General features: G+C 41.2%; 3 protein-coding genes across 6 annotated transcripts in view; 2 read left to right on the plus strand and 1 right to left on the minus strand.

The window, feature by feature from the left end:
* Positions 1-1843: 1843 nt before the first annotated feature.
* On the plus strand, positions 1844-3216 carry sln (sarcolipin). Its single transcript, XM_005720729.1, has 2 exons — positions 1844-2123; positions 2519-3216. Exon 2 carries the CDS (start codon positions 2579-2581, stop codon positions 2672-2674), a length of 96 nt encoding a protein of 31 aa, XP_005720786.1. The 5' UTR covers positions 1844-2123; positions 2519-2578; the 3' UTR covers positions 2675-3216.
* Positions 3217-3532: 316 nt separating this feature from the next.
* Positions 3533-10099, minus strand: kbtbd3 (kelch repeat and BTB (POZ) domain containing 3). 3 transcript variants are annotated; one of them, XM_005720732.1, is made up of 10 exons: positions 10028-10099; positions 8875-9166; positions 8520-8685; positions 7458-7640; positions 6811-6984; positions 6417-6707; positions 6014-6256; positions 5626-5916; positions 5351-5500; positions 3533-4252 (listed from the first exon to the last, which is right to left on the minus strand). In XM_005720732.1, the coding sequence occupies exons 2-10, from the start codon at positions 9153-9155 to the stop codon at positions 4130-4132; spliced, it is 1902 nt and encodes a 633-aa protein (XP_005720789.1). In that variant the 5' UTR covers positions 9156-9166; positions 10028-10099; the 3' UTR covers positions 3533-4129. The 3 variants fall into 3 exon arrangements, with proteins under 3 accessions (XP_005720789.1, XP_005720788.1, XP_005720787.1); XM_005720731.2 differs by lacking the exon at positions 10028-10099 and adding an exon at positions 9515-9559; XM_005720730.1 differs by lacking the exon at positions 10028-10099 and adding an exon at positions 9529-9549.
* A 747-nt stretch (positions 10100-10846) lies between these two features.
* fam168a (family with sequence similarity 168 member A) overlaps positions 10847-17363 on the plus strand; it is a 35042-nt gene continuing 28525 nt past the window's right edge. For both annotated transcript variants that reach the window (XM_005720733.1, XM_005720734.1), the window contains exon 1: positions 10847-11037. The gene's annotated coding sequence lies outside the window, so the exon portion shown is untranslated. The remainder of the gene's footprint in view (positions 11038-17363) is intronic.

The raw sequence follows: 17363 nt of genomic DNA on the forward strand, positions 1-17363 counted from the left end.
GGCTAGGACCGCCACTGTTCACAGCTGCCTTAATTCTTCTTGGCATAGACTCAACGCGGTACTAGAAACATTCCTCAGATATTTTAACCCAGAATGTTATGATAGCGTCAGACAGTTGCTGCAGATTTGTCAGCTGTGCATCCATGTTGGAAATCTACCTGTTCTAATATACCCCAAAGGAACACTCTTGGACTGAGATCTGGTGACTATGTAGGCCATTGGGTACAGTGAATTCAATGTTCAAGAAACCAATTGGAGATGATTTGAGCTTTGTGGCTCGGTGTTTTATCCTGCTGGAAGCAGTCATCAGTGATGGGAACAGTGTGGCCATAAAGGGATGAACATGGTCAGCACCACTCAAGTAGGCTGTGGTATTTAAGCAATGATCAGTTGGTACTAAGGGGACCAAAGTGTGCCAAGGAAACATCCCCCACAAAATTACACCAACACCACCAGACAGGATGGGTCCGAGCTTTTAAGACGTTTATACTATATTCTGCACCTACTATCAGAATGTCGCAGGAGGAATCATGACTCTTCAGACCAGGCAACACTTTTCCAAATGTCTGTTGTCCAATGTTGGTGAACCTGTTTGTATTGTATCCTCGGTTTTCTGTTCTTAGATGACAGGAGCGGCACATGGTGTGGTCTACTGCTGCTGGAGCCCAGCTGCCTCAAGATTCATCGTGTTGCTGCTCTTCTGCAGACCGTGGCTGCAACGAGTGGTTGTTTGAGTTGCTGTTGCCTTCCCATCAGCTTTAAACAGTCTTCCCATTCTCATCTGACCTCTGACATAAAAGAGAACTAGATAGCTTGCCTTTTCTAGACCATTCTCTGTAAACCCCAGAGATGTTTGTGTGGCAAAGTCCCAGTAGATCAGCAGTTTCTGACCAGCCAGCCTGGCACCAACAACCATGCCACGTTCTAACTCACTTAAATCACCTTTCTTGCCTTTTCTTATGCTCAGTTTGAACTTCAGCAGGTGTCTGACTATGTTTGCTAGCCTAAGTTAAGCTGCTGCCCTGTGATTGACTGATTCGATATTTGTGTTTACAAGCAGTTGAGCAATTGTAGCTACCACTATGGCTGGTGGGTATAAAGATACGTATCATGCAAACTAATTATAGTTGCAAATTTTTGTTATATTGATATATAATACCAATCCATCCCATTACTATCCAGCCCTGCCTGGCTTTGTCAAAAAAAGTAACAGTAAGATAATAACCACAAATCAGCACTGAGTAACAATTTCTTTAATCAGTAGAAAAGATGAGAAATTCAGATTAGGTCCAGGCATAATCAAGGGGTTTAATTTTTTGCTTTGCCCATCCACATGTGTGGATTTTACTAAGAGCATTATGTATCCTCTGTCTCTTCATCCATCAAGGATAAGCAACTTAATAAAGGGTGCAAGCCACTGTGCTTGACACCCCTCTATAATCAGTACCTATTTGAAATTCCACGTAAGTGTGTATACTGACGATACTTTTGGGCCATTACAAATTCTTTGCTTTTAAGTTGAGAAGGGACTCGATCGGTGACTGGTTAACAGAGGCTTCAGTTGGTTTAAAACAAGCATGCCTGGTATTTTACATTTTGAAGAGACTGCTCCTGAGGACAATTCCTCTGATACTGGGCGATATTGTTAGTTTCCTATATCCATTGGATGATATAAGTATTGTGTTTGGAACAACTGTAATCCACCAAGTATCTCCAATAATGTGTTATAAATAACCCTGAGACCCTCCTCTGTTGTGTGTGTGTGTGTGTATGAGAGCGAGAGAGACAGACTCTGTATGGTTATGGGTAGGAAAACTCCAGTGGATGAGATTGTGGAAAATAACACACTCTATTGGTTGTTTAATTGGTGTGTGACATCAGTCGGTGTGTATGTGAACCATGGGCGGTCCACTGAGGTTGGCTACTTTAGGAGCAGGCCGTGCCCCTGGCAACAGCAGAAAACTGGACAACAGCAAGAAACAGATGATACGGGGAGAACTGCTGCAATCGAGACATTTCCAAGAAGAAGAAACACTTCTCTTGGAGGGCAAGGCAAGGAGCGGACGATAACATTTGCTTTCTCTTTGTCCTGTTCATAGTGCGATCACAGCCAAGCAATCAAGGTAACAACGACTGCGACTGGGTCTGGCTTCGTGCTATTGTCCTCAGCAAAGCCTCAGTTTTGCCAGTTTTATCTAAGCTATTAATGGCACATATCAAAACAGCCCAACTTCTAAATGTATAGAACATGTTTAACCTGATTTATTAGTGTATTAGGGTGTATGCTTTGTGTGTGTTTCTGCCCCATGCTAATATGAGGGGATGTTGTTGTCCTTTTCTTTGCTGACCTTTGGTGACTGTAAACAGTAACTCAGCAGAGAAGTCACTGATCCCTCTAACCTGTTGTAACAGGGACTGCATAAACCAGCACAGAGCATGTGCACCATTGTGTATTGCATTTTTGTCTACACTTTAACAACTGAAACGCAGTTTCTTTTTCCTACCTCTGTCCTAAAAGTTTCCAGCAACCAACCTCTCCTCGACTGGCTCACCTATCCTCTCCATCCAGCACGCTGCCATGGATCGCTCGGTGCAGGAGCTGTTCCTCAACTTCATGATCGTCTTAATCACTGTGCTGCTGATGTGGTTGCTGGTGAAATCTTACCAGGACTAAAAAATTAAGCAATGAGAGAGGACACGGACGTGAGGCGGAGGGGATGGAGAGACACGTGCGTCGGGTTATCGGAAGACTTGGCTGCTGGCTAAATTTTATAATACAGTGTTTACACCTACAGCTCTGCTTATTCATGTGAGGTCAACAATAAGTGGTTACTATAGCCGGGACAAACTATGAAGGATAAAATAGTTCAGAATCTGTATTTTTAGTGTTTTTTGTTTAGTTTTTTTGAATAAGGCCATGAATGTGAAATCACAGCATAGTGGTCAGGGTTAATAAATAAGAATAAAATTGTTGAAAACCCAAATGGGATGGCTTGAAAACTCTAAAAAAAAAATGCAATGTCACTATAAACAGGAGTGCATACCATAGTCTGTATGTCTAAGTGCCCAACACATTTAACAATGCTGTTGTGTCCAATTTTTCAGTTTTTTTGTCAAAGGGATGAACACGACAAACTCATAAAACAAGACAACACGACTGTTGAAGCATTATGTTTATGATCACTTCTTAACATTAAACAGTCTTTCATTTGTTTAGCTTCTGTTTCTCAGCACAAACTTGCCATGCAGTCATGATTCACACCCACATTTGCTCTTTGCAGGTTTGTTAAACTTTAGTCTATACTATCCTTTTGAAGCTACAGAGTGTTTCTCTATGACTGATAAAGTGCACATGAAAAACTGTTGTGTACACCCAGAGAGGAGAACCAGAACATGCATGGACACATGGCAATGTAGTAACAGAATAAAGGCAAGCTGATTAAAGTGCATACTGACATGTGCTTTCAAAAGTTGACCTGTTGACTGATTTTCCCCTTTAAAGTAAAAGCAAGAGAGGCTTGCCTCCTAGAGGCTCTCTGTGGCATAATTTGTGTATTCCTGCCAAAAAAAATCTAAATCAAAATCCCCAAATTCAGAAAAATTAAAGAAGTCTGAATTCCTGAACAGAGTCTGTAGCTGCAAGAAGGCTGGTAAGTTTACAGAACATGCTAATTATTTATGTGGATTTTCTATCTGTAACATGCTGTCAAAAAAAATACTCGGATACTAAAATAGAATTCTAAAGGGGTCCTCCATGGGAGGAGCAATAATTAGAGTGACAGCAAAGCTCCTATGATGACAGGAGCTCCGCACATACAATATAAAGATCAAACTTGACCCTAAATAAAAAAATAAATAGACTAGGTTAATGTGTTCACATATACTGATGATCTGTGACAGGAAATGTGGTGTCAGTTGCCTATCTTTGGCTACGATACTCTCTCAAAAGAGATCTATGTTTCAAGAGTGTCTATTTGCTGGTTAAATACGGGAATAGCATTCTCTCTTGAAGTGTTAGCTGTCCGTCATGCACACAGTTTGGAAAGCCGAGGGAAGCTCATTCACACAGACATCAAACTTTCGCTTGCATGTTTGCTGCATTGGTGGGCATGTATGTGTTTGCCATCAGTTATGCTGTATCACCCCACGGGTCTCTATATCTGTTGAAGCTGATGAGCTGGCAGTGGAACTCTGTGAGTGCTTTGGGCATGGGTGCCACTTCCTCCCATTGACTCCTCCCACTGTAGTACACCTGCGTAGGTAGTAAGAAAGAAAACAGTAGACAGTAAAATTAGTAAAAACTAAGAATGCAGGTGTAGTCAGAAATTCACTCATCATAGGCATGAATATCATGGTAATTTGTGGTTTCAAATGATTTCTCTGAATTGTGCTTTTTCCAGACTGGAATGATTGTACACTATATACATGTTTATTAACTTTTTTTTTTTTTTTTTAAGAAAATTTGGTTGCAGAACTTTAAATTTGTTTTTGTATTTTCTCCAATCCCTACAGGGTCAAAAGTATCCATACAGTTTTACTACCAGTGGTACTGATATAGTGCAATAAGTAAAATGAAATGGAATAATGAAGGAGGAGGAAGACCTTCAAATTATTCAACATCACCTAAAATTAACAGCTAGCTGAGCTGAAACTTAAACACAATCGGTTTTTCCAACAGGACAATGATCCCAAACACATCAAAACTAGTTTTCGAATGGATAAAACAGGCTAACAATAAGCTTCCGGAATTACCTTCCCAAATCCCCAACTTCAACCCTATTGAAAATTTGTGGGTGATGCTGAAAAACCAGGTCTATGCCAAGAATCCAAGCAATTTAAATAAACTCTACTATTTCTGCAGAGAAGGCTGCTCAAATACCTGGAATTGTACCAGAAGCTTGTTGATGGCTACCAAAAGTGTCTGCAGCTTGCAAAAGTACATTTAACCAAATATTAGGATTATATTAGGATGTGTGCATGTAAATCCGTTGGGCATCTTTCTTTGCCTTTAGACAATAATTCTGATGGCAAAAGAACCAAACGGGACAGGCGGGGGGAAAAAAAGGATGCGTGTATGTATTTGAGCCTGTATGCATGCCTTTGACCCTGAGTGGATTGCAAAAAATTCCCAAATAAATTCGAACTTCAAGTTTGAATTTAAAGTCATTAAAAATGTATGATTTACAATCATCCCGCTCTGGGGAAAAAAAGAGTTCAAAGAAATCACTAAAGGCCCAAAATCACCATGACATCCATGCCCATAAAGAGTCTGTAAACTTCTGTCTGGGTCTGGGTCAAAGGTAAAGGTTATTCAGTTCCTAGCAATATAAATGTGAGTTTTCTATCCTACCTGAACCTCATCAGTGATTTCATCAGGTGAATAGTCTCCACCCAGAATGTAGATTCTGTCCCTCATGCCCACTGCTCCGGCATTGAACCCAGCACATTCAAATGATCCTTCACCCTTCCAGATGCAGGTCTCTGGGCAAAAACTGTACACCTGAAAAGAAAAAAAGGGACACTTTTACACAAGCTCAGTGTATTTTACCACAGAATTAAGCTTCAGAATCTTTTTAAGGCTCTCTGGCTGCAATGGCATGACTGATAAACTAAATCGTTGCTCACTTTGTATGTAGATAAGTCACAGAGGTGCAGTGTTTTATTAATTGACACAGCCTTGACCAGTGTAGCGTGGAAGAACTGGCCAAACTCTGCCACCAGGCGGCTCCACTGGTCCTGCAGGGCGTCATAGCAGAAGAAGCAGTCGAGTGAGGGGTTAAAGGAGTCTGTGATCTCCACCTCTGACCCCAGCGTATAGATTACACTGCCACAAGCACTGGCCTCAGGGTAGAAGATAGCAGTGGGAAGTGGACTGACAGAGCGCCAGGTTTGAGCCAAAGGGTTATAATACTCCACCTAAAATCCAACACCGCACATGAATTAGATCAACACTGTTGGCCATGACTGATTCCATGACCTACTAATGGAAGCATATCCCAACCAACACTGTTACCTCCAGCAGACTGGGAGCCCCCCCTCTGGATCCCTTGGTCCGTCCTCCAATGACATACACTCGATCCAGGCACGTTACAGCTGTGTGCATGGTTCTGGGCTTAAGCATGGCAGGTGCAGGTGTGCAGGTTAAGGTCACGGGACAGAAGCACCAAACCTCATCAGTGGCATCATGGAAAGGTTCAGCCACGTGGAGGCGTATCGCCCGGCAGCAATTTCCCTGGCAACCACCTGTGACAAACATCTTCAATCCAGTAGATAGCAGAAAAGATGGTGATCAAAATCTTTAGTCAACAAGGACAAAGAGTAAGAAAAGATGATGCCTTTTTCTAGTAAACAGCACCATATAACTATAAAGAATATTCACAAATTGACATTATTTCATTTGATGCTGTAAACCTTACCTTCTCAGCATAGCTGGTAAGGTAAGATCCTGGTGGATCTGGCATCATAGTTGTCCCCTCTTCTTGCCCTGTGCCCAGCTCTTTCCACTGGTCTGTTTCCAGACAGTAGCAGAAGGTGTGCCGGATCTCTCCATTTTCCTCTGTCTTGTGGATGTAGATATAACTCTGCGTGGTGGAAGGCCTGGCATCAGTGAGCAGGCCATTGTGCTTTGTCTGTCTGCTCTGGGCTTCTGACGCAAGGGCGAGACAGGACTCATCGTTGCAGAGGAGAGGGTCAGAATCACACAGAGACTAAGAGAGAATGTAAGAGTCAACACAGGAAAGGTGATGCGATCACAAATCCACAAACTGCAAAAAGTCTTTAAACCCAGTACAGGTAAAGGTTCGGTTGTACCTTTAGTGAAGGTGCAGGAAGATGGTGCAGCCGGGTCAGAGACAGCAATCCCGGCAACAGCTTCTGTCTTCCTGGGAGATCATGGCGAATCCATCCAAGGAGCGACACCACCACTGCCTCCTCACTGGGCATGTTTAGAGCATCTGACCTGAGGCACAACTCCAAGACATTAACCTGAAAAGAGTTACTTTTTTTTAATGTGATGTATTTGTCAGCTTAAAAACATGAAACAAAAAGATGTTTTGTTACTGATATAGAAGCAGATTTAATGAAATATATTGTGTATACAATGTTTTTTACATGTTGCAGAGGAACCATTAGCTTAACTATTGGGCTTATTAATCATAACAAACGTGCTTTTTGGATACATCATAAAACAATAAGAGTTGCATATTATTTTTGCTTTAATGGATTTCAGAGCTGTTATAACAATGAACCAAAATATCTCAATTAATAATATGAAAAATCCCACCAAATATGCAAGAAATCCAACATCATTGGTGCTTTGAGCCTTAACTAGTTCTTAAGTCAGACATAATGAAGTGTTTAGCAACTGGATATAGAGAATAAATTACAACAGAGACTCTGATCAGCCTCCAGCCTTTCTCTGCATAGATGCAATGTTTAGGTGCAAGATTGGGTTTCACCTGCATATCCAGGAAGTCCTGCGTTTTGGAGAGTTCAAAGAAGTTCTGGACCACAAACTCATTGGCACTTTGCAGGAGAGAGGCTGAGCCGTATCCCTCAGCCAGAGACAAGAGAGACAGACAGTTATAAAGATCCATGGTTCCTATCAGGAAGTCGCTGCATGCTTTGGACAGGACAGACACCTGAAGGCACAACAGCAAGAGCAGGGAAATTTTCATGTTAAAATGACATTTGGCAACAAGAAGATAAGTGCCTAGCTGACTGTCACAACTATAGATTTTTTCATTTTAAGTGTTCGGTCTTTAACTCTTTACCCCTTTAAAGCCTAATAGGAGTAAGACTTGAAGCTCCTTCTGAACTGAACTATTTCTGTTATATTTCAGACCTGCTTGAAGAACAAAATGCATCAAGGTTTGCAGCAGAGGTCAGTGAGAATGGTCTCTGCCTAGCCTCAGAAAAAACCTGAAACTATTCTAATGATCATCCAACCAAATCTTTATTGATAAATACCGAGGTGTCGAAACTTGTCTTTCAAGGGTACAGGAGAGGTCATCAAGTGTCATCTTTATGGGGGAAAGGGGTAACAAGGCATTCCAGACATCCTTCTCCTGAGGCAAACTGTTCAGTTTTCTCCAGTAGGATCCCGAGGTGCTCCCAAGCCAAGTGACAAATATAATTTCTCCAGCAGGTTCTGAGTCTACCCTGAGGTCTCTTCCCAGTGGAAAGCTTGGTTAGGAGGCATCCTAACCACATGCTCAAACCATTTCAACTCTTTTTGAAACGCAGGAGCAGCGGCTCCACTCAGAGATCCCTCCAGATGTCTGAACTCGTTGCCCTATCTGTAATGCTGAGCACAGCCACCGTGCAGAGGAAGCTCATTTTGGCCGCTTGTATTCACGATCTTACTCTTTCAGTGATTACTCAGCTCTCTCTTGACCCCGACAGTCTGGTACAATAACTATTAATAATAAGATTATTGATTTACTGCAGTATCCCAGGAAGTCATGGCAAAATGAACATGTTTAAGGGTAAGAAGGAAGATGAAGCAGTTGCATTTCTACCTGCAGAAAAGAGGCGAGCTGAAACAACATGTCTACGTTGCCATCAGTGATGAGCGCCTCCCCGGAGTAGGCAAAGTCCAGGAAAGAAGCCACCGCTGCTGGACACTGATTACCCAGCGTTACTGAACCATCATCACGCTCTCGCATATCCACCTCAAACATGGCCCTAAACCCAAGACACATGTGTTTAGATAGATAGATAGATAGATAGATAGATAGATAGATAGATAGATAGATAGATAGATAGATAGATAGATAGATAGATAGATAGACAGATAGATAGATAGATAGATAGATAGATAGATAGATAGATAGATAGATAGATAGACAGATAGATAGATAGATAGATAGATACCTGAAAAAATCACTACATGCTGCAAGAACACAGCGATGACAGGGAAAGCTGCGTTCCTGCACCTTAATGGTGAAGTCAAACAGCAAGCCTCTCTCCCTGAGCGATCTGAGCACGCCCAGGAGCTGCAGTCCATGGGACTCAGACACCCGCAGCATTGTCCGGCGCTCTGCGACCCCGTTGCATTGTGGAGCACTGCCAGGTTTACTGCTGGGTGGGCTGTTGCTGCTGCAGGGGTTGTGGGTGTTGGTCAAACACAAGGACAAGTCATGATTTTCATCCATTACGCCAGAATCTGAAAAAAGAAAAAAAAAGAATAGAAAAATGATGCAATTTATAGTAATGGAGTGAGTCTGTGAAAAGACACACACACACACACAGAGGGAATAAGAGATACAAGAATGCAACAAACTAATTTACATGAACAGATCTGTAACACACAGTCCAGTCCTCCTCTACCATTAAGACATTCAGTAGTATCATTGTGTCTGACACTGAGTGTCTGACACGATTACTGCATTCAAGATAAGCACATTAGATATTACCTGAGGTGATGTCTGGACGTTAAAAGTCAAAAATATATGAGTATAAAATGCGTGAAATATGCAGCTAGTTAGTCTGAGGCAGGACAAGTAATACTCACGACAGTGTCAGCACCTCGGAGAGCTCTCATGCTATTCTAGTTTCCGGAAGCCTGAAATCACGCGAGATTTCAGTCGGCTTTTTGTTTGTTTTTTTGCGTTTAATCGTCTTCTTCCTGTCATCTTGTTTACTGAATTTGCGATTTTCCCTAAAAAGAATAATGCCCGTGTCTCCTTTATATCCCCCTCATTTATTTTCATTGTACTCTTTATTTATTGCAGAAAAAGGCGCAATGGCCGCTGGGAACTGTAGTTCTCCCCTATTGGTCGGTTATTTCTGGCGAGTGTTCTGGTCAGCCTTTCTATTTGCTTTAGTTACAAGTTTAGAACAGTTAACGTTCAGCAGTTATACAGGTTAGCTTGCTTAGTTAACCATGGGTGCTTTCTCTGTTGCAAATGAAAACATATCTCAAACATATCAAGTAATTTTGAGTCACACGGAAAATTCCTATGGGCAGAACTTTACTCCTGTCTGCTTCTCATTGACACTATGTTGATGCAGTAATATTTCTTACCACTGGGTGACGCTGCCGTGCTGCGGAGAAATGATTATGGGGATGCATAGGACAACAGCCATTGAATCTGAATTAGAACGTGAACTTAAAGCGGTGCTGCAGTATCGTGTTGTTCTGGGAATCTATCCTACTTCACAAACCATCCTAACCGTTGTTTCTGCGCAAACGCTGCGCATGCGCGTAACACAACCCCCAAATTTACATCATTTTTAACCCATTGTGAATATTTCTTATGGTTAGGGTTAGGGTCAAATTATAATGCAGGTTGGACGATTTGCCAAAGTAGGACGGTTTCTCAAAACACCGTCTCACCACCACAGTGACACAAAAACACACTCTTGAAAACGCCTGAAAAACATGATTACAGAATAAGAGCTTTTGTAGACACAATTCAATTCTTCTTCTTCTTCTTCCTCTTATTATTATTATTATTATTATTATTATTATTATTATGCTATTACTACATAAAACGTGGGCTCAATCATGGATAAAATGCAAATATACAGAAAAGCAAAAAAAGGGAAAAAACAGTCATTATACTCTATATGCTTTATCCTCCTTCATCTTAATACAACAGACCATCCTATAAAAGTCAGAGACCGTCCCATTGTTGTGAAACTGGAGTGAAATCAGTGTAAACGGGCAGCACATACTAACGCCATTTACTGATTTCAGTTTTTACGAGACTGCACTGAATCGGTGTACATATTATCGGGCTATTATCAGAGCCTCTCCAGTTTATATTATTGGTGGGTCTGGCCCCCCTCCTCTGTCTCTTGCATCCCTGCATCCCTCCCTCTCTCCCCTCCCGGCAGTGCATCCCCATCCCCCACACTGTGGCCGTCTCTCCGGGTGAAAGCTGTCTTCCCAGCGCCACTGGCCCGACAAAACGCTGCTGTAGCAGAGCCAGTCCGCACCAACCCGAGGCAGCACACTCACACGGGAGAGAGCACGTACACATTCGGGGAATCTTTCCTTTTTTCCCTTCCGTGATCGACCGAGTAGCTTTGGTAAGTCTTTTATGCTTTTTATCACAAAGAGGAGAAATGTCTGTGTGTTTTCTTGATGCTTGTTCGGGGTTTTTTTCCTATCTTTTTTTCCCTCCGTATCCCTTTAATTGTCCTCCGTGGTGGCTACAGTGGGGAACTAGCGGGCTAAGCTAAAGCGGCTAGCTTAAACAGCGGACTTAAAGTGATACTATTTGAAGCATGTGTCAGGTTTTTTGTTGTTTTGTTTTTTCACTTTATTTGTCATCCGCCAGGTAGTAGTGTTAGCAGCTGTTTTCCCAGTGCGTTGCGGGTCTGACCTGCTGCGAGTGGTTTTCATTGTCATTGCTAATTTTGCCCCGGCTAACTTGCTAATTAGCGTTTTTTTTAAATGGGGCAGCGTGTGCCGAGAGATGCAGGGATGCTACGACGGGTTAGCGACTGGCTTTTCAGGCTAGCACGCAAGCTAAGCTAACGTTAGTAATATGTGACCCGTGCAGATTCCTGCACGGAGTGTTTCGGAATGGATGGATCGCCATGCTAACGCTGGCTAATCTAGTGATAATTGGCAAGATGGCATCTCGGAGTGGTTATCTAGAAATCGGTGGATTTTTCAAAATGGTGTCTTAAGCTTGTTTGAGTGTGACCATTTTTGTCCAACCATCGCTGTTTTGACTTTGCTTGCTATCTCTGGTATGCAGTGCACTGCCAGTGCATGCCACACTCTGACTGATATATCTACATATTAACCACTGATGTGAGGGTAAATACAAACGCCTCAAGGCTACAGCAGCCACTATGGAGAAAATGACTGTTTCTGGAGTTAAATTTGTTAAGAGTTTGGCGCTGAATTTAGGGGAGAATTTAGGGGAGAGAAGTGGGAAAGGTCAAAATGGGTAGAAAAGGTTTACTCTGCATGTGCAAATGTTTGCACACTGGATTAAAGTGGCTAACTATGTCAGTGCCCATCAACTCCTGCCTGGGTTCATAACAAATGTATACTTTATCTGAATGTCACTTACACCAGGACTTAGCTGCTGTGCACAGATATCCACTGCAACTAATGCTCGTTGTCATTATTTATTCATCTCAATTTTATTTAAATCTAATTGCTTTTCGTCGTATACAGTATAGGAAATCAGTGAACATGCCAGTTCCAAGTGCAGTGCTCAGGGTAACATATGCAAGCTGGATCATTTATTTATGCCTAATGCAACGAGCAGTGGCAGAAGTTAAAAAAGGCACTTTTTAAAAAACTTGATACTACAAGATGTGTGTTTAAATGGTGCATATCAGATAGGATTATTCCAAATGTTACAGGTAATTATTTATTTATTTACCCTCCTGTTTTTGACTAGTCTTATCAGTGAAATGAATCCTTTTTGCCATCATCTCTTTTTCCCTTTTTTGTAGGCGGTGGGTGGGGGATTACTTGCTTTAGTCACTGACTACTAATCCCATTTAATTCAAGAAGCCTTATCTGTCTAAAGGGATTTGTGAGATGCTACTGTTGTTGGCTTCACCAGAGCATTACTGTGTAAGCAAACTATGTACATTTAAAATAATAGTCTACGATCGAGACTGGAAGATGCACACTGCTCTGTGGATGATAGACATTCAGTGATTCTAATAGGTGATACTTTCATCCTGTTTGTAATTATGACATCTAGAAATGCTTTCCTTTGTGATTGGGGCGGGGCGGGGGGGGGGACTGAAGACCCTAAATCTTATTAATATACAAACAAGGAAGTCTTTTTTAAAGGCTGACTTTATTTTTGTGACTCTAGATAAATCAAAAGGCATCCACTAGAACTGCATCCACCAGATGAAAGTATATTAACTTAAAGGTCAGTGGTTCGCTTTAGGAGCTCTACTCAGAAAATACTACGTTTGTGGTTTTGTTTTTTCCTACTGGATGAGATCTAGTGTTGTTCCTATATGCTAAAGTTGATTCATCTGTCTACTTCGCTTGAGGAAGACGGTGGATGTCGTATGGCTTTTGGCATGTGTGGGGTGCAGGCTCATGTATATGAATGGCAGGCTGTACAATGCAGCCATAAAACCGTCAGACTGTTGAAAGCGGGAGTCACTTAATGTTACGACAGACAGCGGTTCTGTAACAGAGCTTTCCAGCACTTCATTCCCGTGTGGTTTGAACCACTTAGTGATTTGCTCATCACAGATCGGCGAATGAAGCACCGACAGACGGCAGCTTCCAGAGTCACCTTCATTTCCTGTGCCTCGTCCAGCTCCCGGTCCCTCAACTTCAACCTCCAGTAATGCTACTGTTCTTTTAGAGGTTAGCAGATGTAAACATTTCAATGGTTGGACCATCTTAGAAGAAATCAATGGTTAATAGTAATAATAAGGTTGCTGTACATAAAGATTCATTCAACTGCATTTTGGGGACTCTGAATATTTCTCTTGTATAGGAATCAATCAAGAGGGGTTATTTATTTTTTTCAGTTGTTCATTTGGATAAAATCAACATTAGAAAAATATAATAAATGTGTCCCAGTATTTTGCCAAACAGTCTAAAATCAAAAGATGTTTCACTGTATTATTAACCAAAGATGGCAGCAACACACACTGAGAAAAAGGGAGCTTTTGAACTTTTCCCTGAAAAGTAACATTGGTTATTACAGCATTATCAGACAAATTGGCCACTATTTTATTCCTGATTAACTATCAGTTGAAGCGATTAAGCAGCACTCAAAATAGACGTGCAAACCATTCGTAGGTCATACCTTCATGAAATCCACATGAAATGGTGATTAAGCACTGAAAATAATTTTTTGTTTTATTAAGTAAGGCCTTAATTAGACCACAGAGAAGATTTGTGGATGTAGTGAAGGAGGATATAGAGATGGCTGGTGTGACAGAAGAGGATATTAAAGGGAGGGTGAAATGGAGGCAGATGATCCGCTGTGGCGACCCGTAAAGGGAGCAGCCAAAAGAAGAAGTAATGCTTTATTTAATTTAAAATTGTATTTTTCTACGTGTTGGTTTGAGATGACATTTAGCGCACCTGTACCATCGTGCTTCATAGTAATAAATTGGGAAACATTTCTCACCTTGCTGCCTGCGTGCATATTACAGTTTTGTTCTACATCAATATATTGTGGATTAAAGGGCAGATATGTTGTTGTCATTCTCCATCCCCCTTTATGAAGACATGCTGGTGATTGTTGTAGTGCTATATCTGCTTTCATCTTAATCGGTTCAAAAAATAATATATTCTAGATGTGTACTGAAATGCTACAGCCACAGTTCTGTTGTAGGATTACTAAAGTGTAGTGGTTATCCCCCGCTTTGGGAGTGAAAGGAGAGTCAGATCCCTGGAAGGGTTGTGTCAGGAAGGACGTCTGGCCTGAAAGCCTGTGCTAAATCAAATATGTGGATCCATCCTCTGTGGTGACCTCTTACCAGGAAGGGAACAGCTGAGAGAAGCTTGCCGTGTTAGATCCGTGACATTGCAGTGGCCTTTTCCCTATAAGTGAGAGGTGGTCGAGGAAAAAAAAGGCATTTTACAACAACACATTCTTTTGTTCTTGAGGTAGTTGCAACATATTGAAAGGGACTGACTGTTTTAGTTTTACTAAAACAGACACACCATCTCATGATACATTTGTGCATTGCAGCTGATTCACTTAAATAGTATTCAGTAATCAACTCCATAAATGTCTGTAAGAGATGTAGGCGTACTTTCCCAGTAGTTACTTGGTCCACTGATCTCGCTACAAGGCCTCTCAGCACCACTTGAATGACTCATTCTTCAGCTCTTATTCAGTTATTAACTGAAAATAAGGTTCTTAGATGTCCACTATTTAAAAAAAAAAAAAAAAAAAAAAAAGTGTTTTTATTTTAGAAAATGTACAGAGGTCTTACAGAAGTACATTGTTTGATGTTTTCATAAATGATCTAGTGGGATGATAGGAGGATAAGAGAACAAAGTGCTCTTATTTTCCCTGTACACAGATTCACACTGTGTAGCATCAGTCTACCACAATGGTTCAGTCAGATTGTCGTCTCTCTTTGACAATAAAATTTTGATGTAAGTGTATGCATGCATGCATACAAACTGCGGCAGGTGAGAGATGTCAGAGGGAATAAAGCATCAGGATAAAAGGTTGGACACAGATCCTTGGAGGCAAAGTTGTAATGCATTCAGCTGTCAGTCGTATTGTGTGTACACATGCACAAATGGACATTCACATGCGTCTGTGCTGCAGGCTGGCTATTCATTAGTGATACCTACAGTTATTAGAAATTCTTTTTATGCTATTCTACTGTAGCAGCTTTTGAATTTAACCTATACAAAGAGTAGCTGTTTTATTATTAACATCTGACTCAAACTTAAGCACAGCCATACAACAGTTGTACAAAAAATCTTAACATTGTGGATGTGATAATGTTGAGTTTTTGTTGACTCTACTTTAAAGAGGCGTTGATTCAAATAAATGAGAATTTGGGTAGTTTGCAATATTTTTTTAAATTGTTTTATCCACCCCTTTGTGTCAGCGAGACTTCGTAGTGCAGAGCTATTGTTGTAAGCCTCATTAGTTTTAGCTGAATCTATAGGGACAACATTTGATCTTTATTACTGAAATACAGTAGATGTCTAATAGTGACTGCTGAGAGTTTTTTGTGGTGTCAGTAGCCATTGTTGCACTGCATCACACTGCAGAACTGTAACAGAGTGGGTGTTATGAGCAGTCCGAAAGGAAAAAATATTGTATGAGGTGAAGTGAGGACATTTCTCTGGCTTTAAGTTGAGTGTATCTGGATCTTGACACTCTGTCAGGATACATGTGCTCCTGCTGCACATCGGTTTCTCGTATAATTATATTGGATTGGGACACACAGTGTTTTTGAATGACCCCACAAACTCTGTGGGTATGTACTCCTGTAAACAAGGGCTAGACTGCACTTGGGCCACTTCTTAAAAAGGTAAAGACAGAAAAAAAATGTAAAGCATAAAATTCATTATGGTTGATTGATTTTTAAAGTGGATTTTGTTTTACAGTCATCTTTCTGTGCACAGTGGCTCACTGTCACAGTGTCAGGGCTTTTCTGGGACACTTAATAAGATCAAATCCAAAGTTATTGCTGCACTGGCCATTCAAGTGCTTCCCCTAAATGATGTCAGACCACATAAATGTAATAAATATTGGTTACTTAAGCTATGCGCACTAGTTTTAGACCACCGCCAGGACAACTGTCTCTAAAACAAACAGAAAATACATGTTGATGGAAGATGGTAAATGGACTGGTTCTTACATAGTGCTTTTCTACTCCACTACAGCACTCAAAATGCTTTATAAAACACATCTCATTCACACTAATTCATACAAGCCCCTTTTCTATGCTTTTTCTACCTAAGTGCTTTCTGTTTAACATTCACATACATTCACACTCCAGCGCATGCATCGAAGAGTTCAGTATATTGCCCAAGGATACTGTGGAATGCAGACTCAAGGATCTAAAACCACCAGTCTTCCGATTAGTAGCTCCTGAGCTAAAGCCGCGATGATTATGATATAGTGTAGGTTTGGGTTTTGGCTGCTTACACACACAGCAGATATCGAGTGACAAGAGCACTGGTGCGAATGGACAGCACTCTTGAAACAATTCTATCTCAGCTAGGACTGGGCGATATATCGAGTTTTTAAATATATCGATATATTTTTATATGAGATGTGACAATATCGTTTATATCGATATAGTCTATGTCACGTAGAGGTGGGCAATATAAACGATATACGATAGAAACAATATAAATTTGGCCAACGATAGAGATTTTGACTATACCGCTCTACTGCGATAGCGTATGTTGATGATGTCATGAAGCTGCACCTGTTTTGGTCGAAAGCATCGCAGCGGTTACAACCATTGTCATCTGCAAATTATGCTGGGCGACAGTCATAGCAAATGACTGGATGAATAATCTCAGTTGTTCTCCTGACTGAAGTTTGGCCCGTGTATAGCATCCTGCTATGCAATTGCATTTGTCCCTAACCACCAGAATCCCTCACGTTAACTTTGATCGAGTTGGCGTTCATCCTCCAGCTTCACTGTGCTAATGTTATGCTAACATAGCTGTGTCGCTAGCAATCACGTAGCACAACATTATATACCAGGTAGTCCAACTTCAGTAACCCTGCAAACGCCACTGCTGTTTAGTTTTCTGTCTTCGTTTATGTTGGAAGTGGTAGCAGAGCTGTACGTTTTAATTAGTTTCAAAAATCTCTCAGTCAGAACATGGTATGTCATGTTTAGGTGGAAACTAGCAAGCTAACTTTCTGTTAACTTGTAACTCCGTTAAATTTAATAAATTCTGTTTTCATGGA

Source organism: Pundamilia nyererei, unplaced genomic scaffold (assembly GCF_000239375.1).
Source record: "Pundamilia nyererei isolate P.nyererei 1_Seehausen unplaced genomic scaffold, PunNye1.0 scaffold00003, whole genome shotgun sequence".
NCBI classification, from domain to species: Eukaryota; Metazoa; Chordata; class Actinopteri; order Cichliformes; family Cichlidae; genus Pundamilia; species Pundamilia nyererei.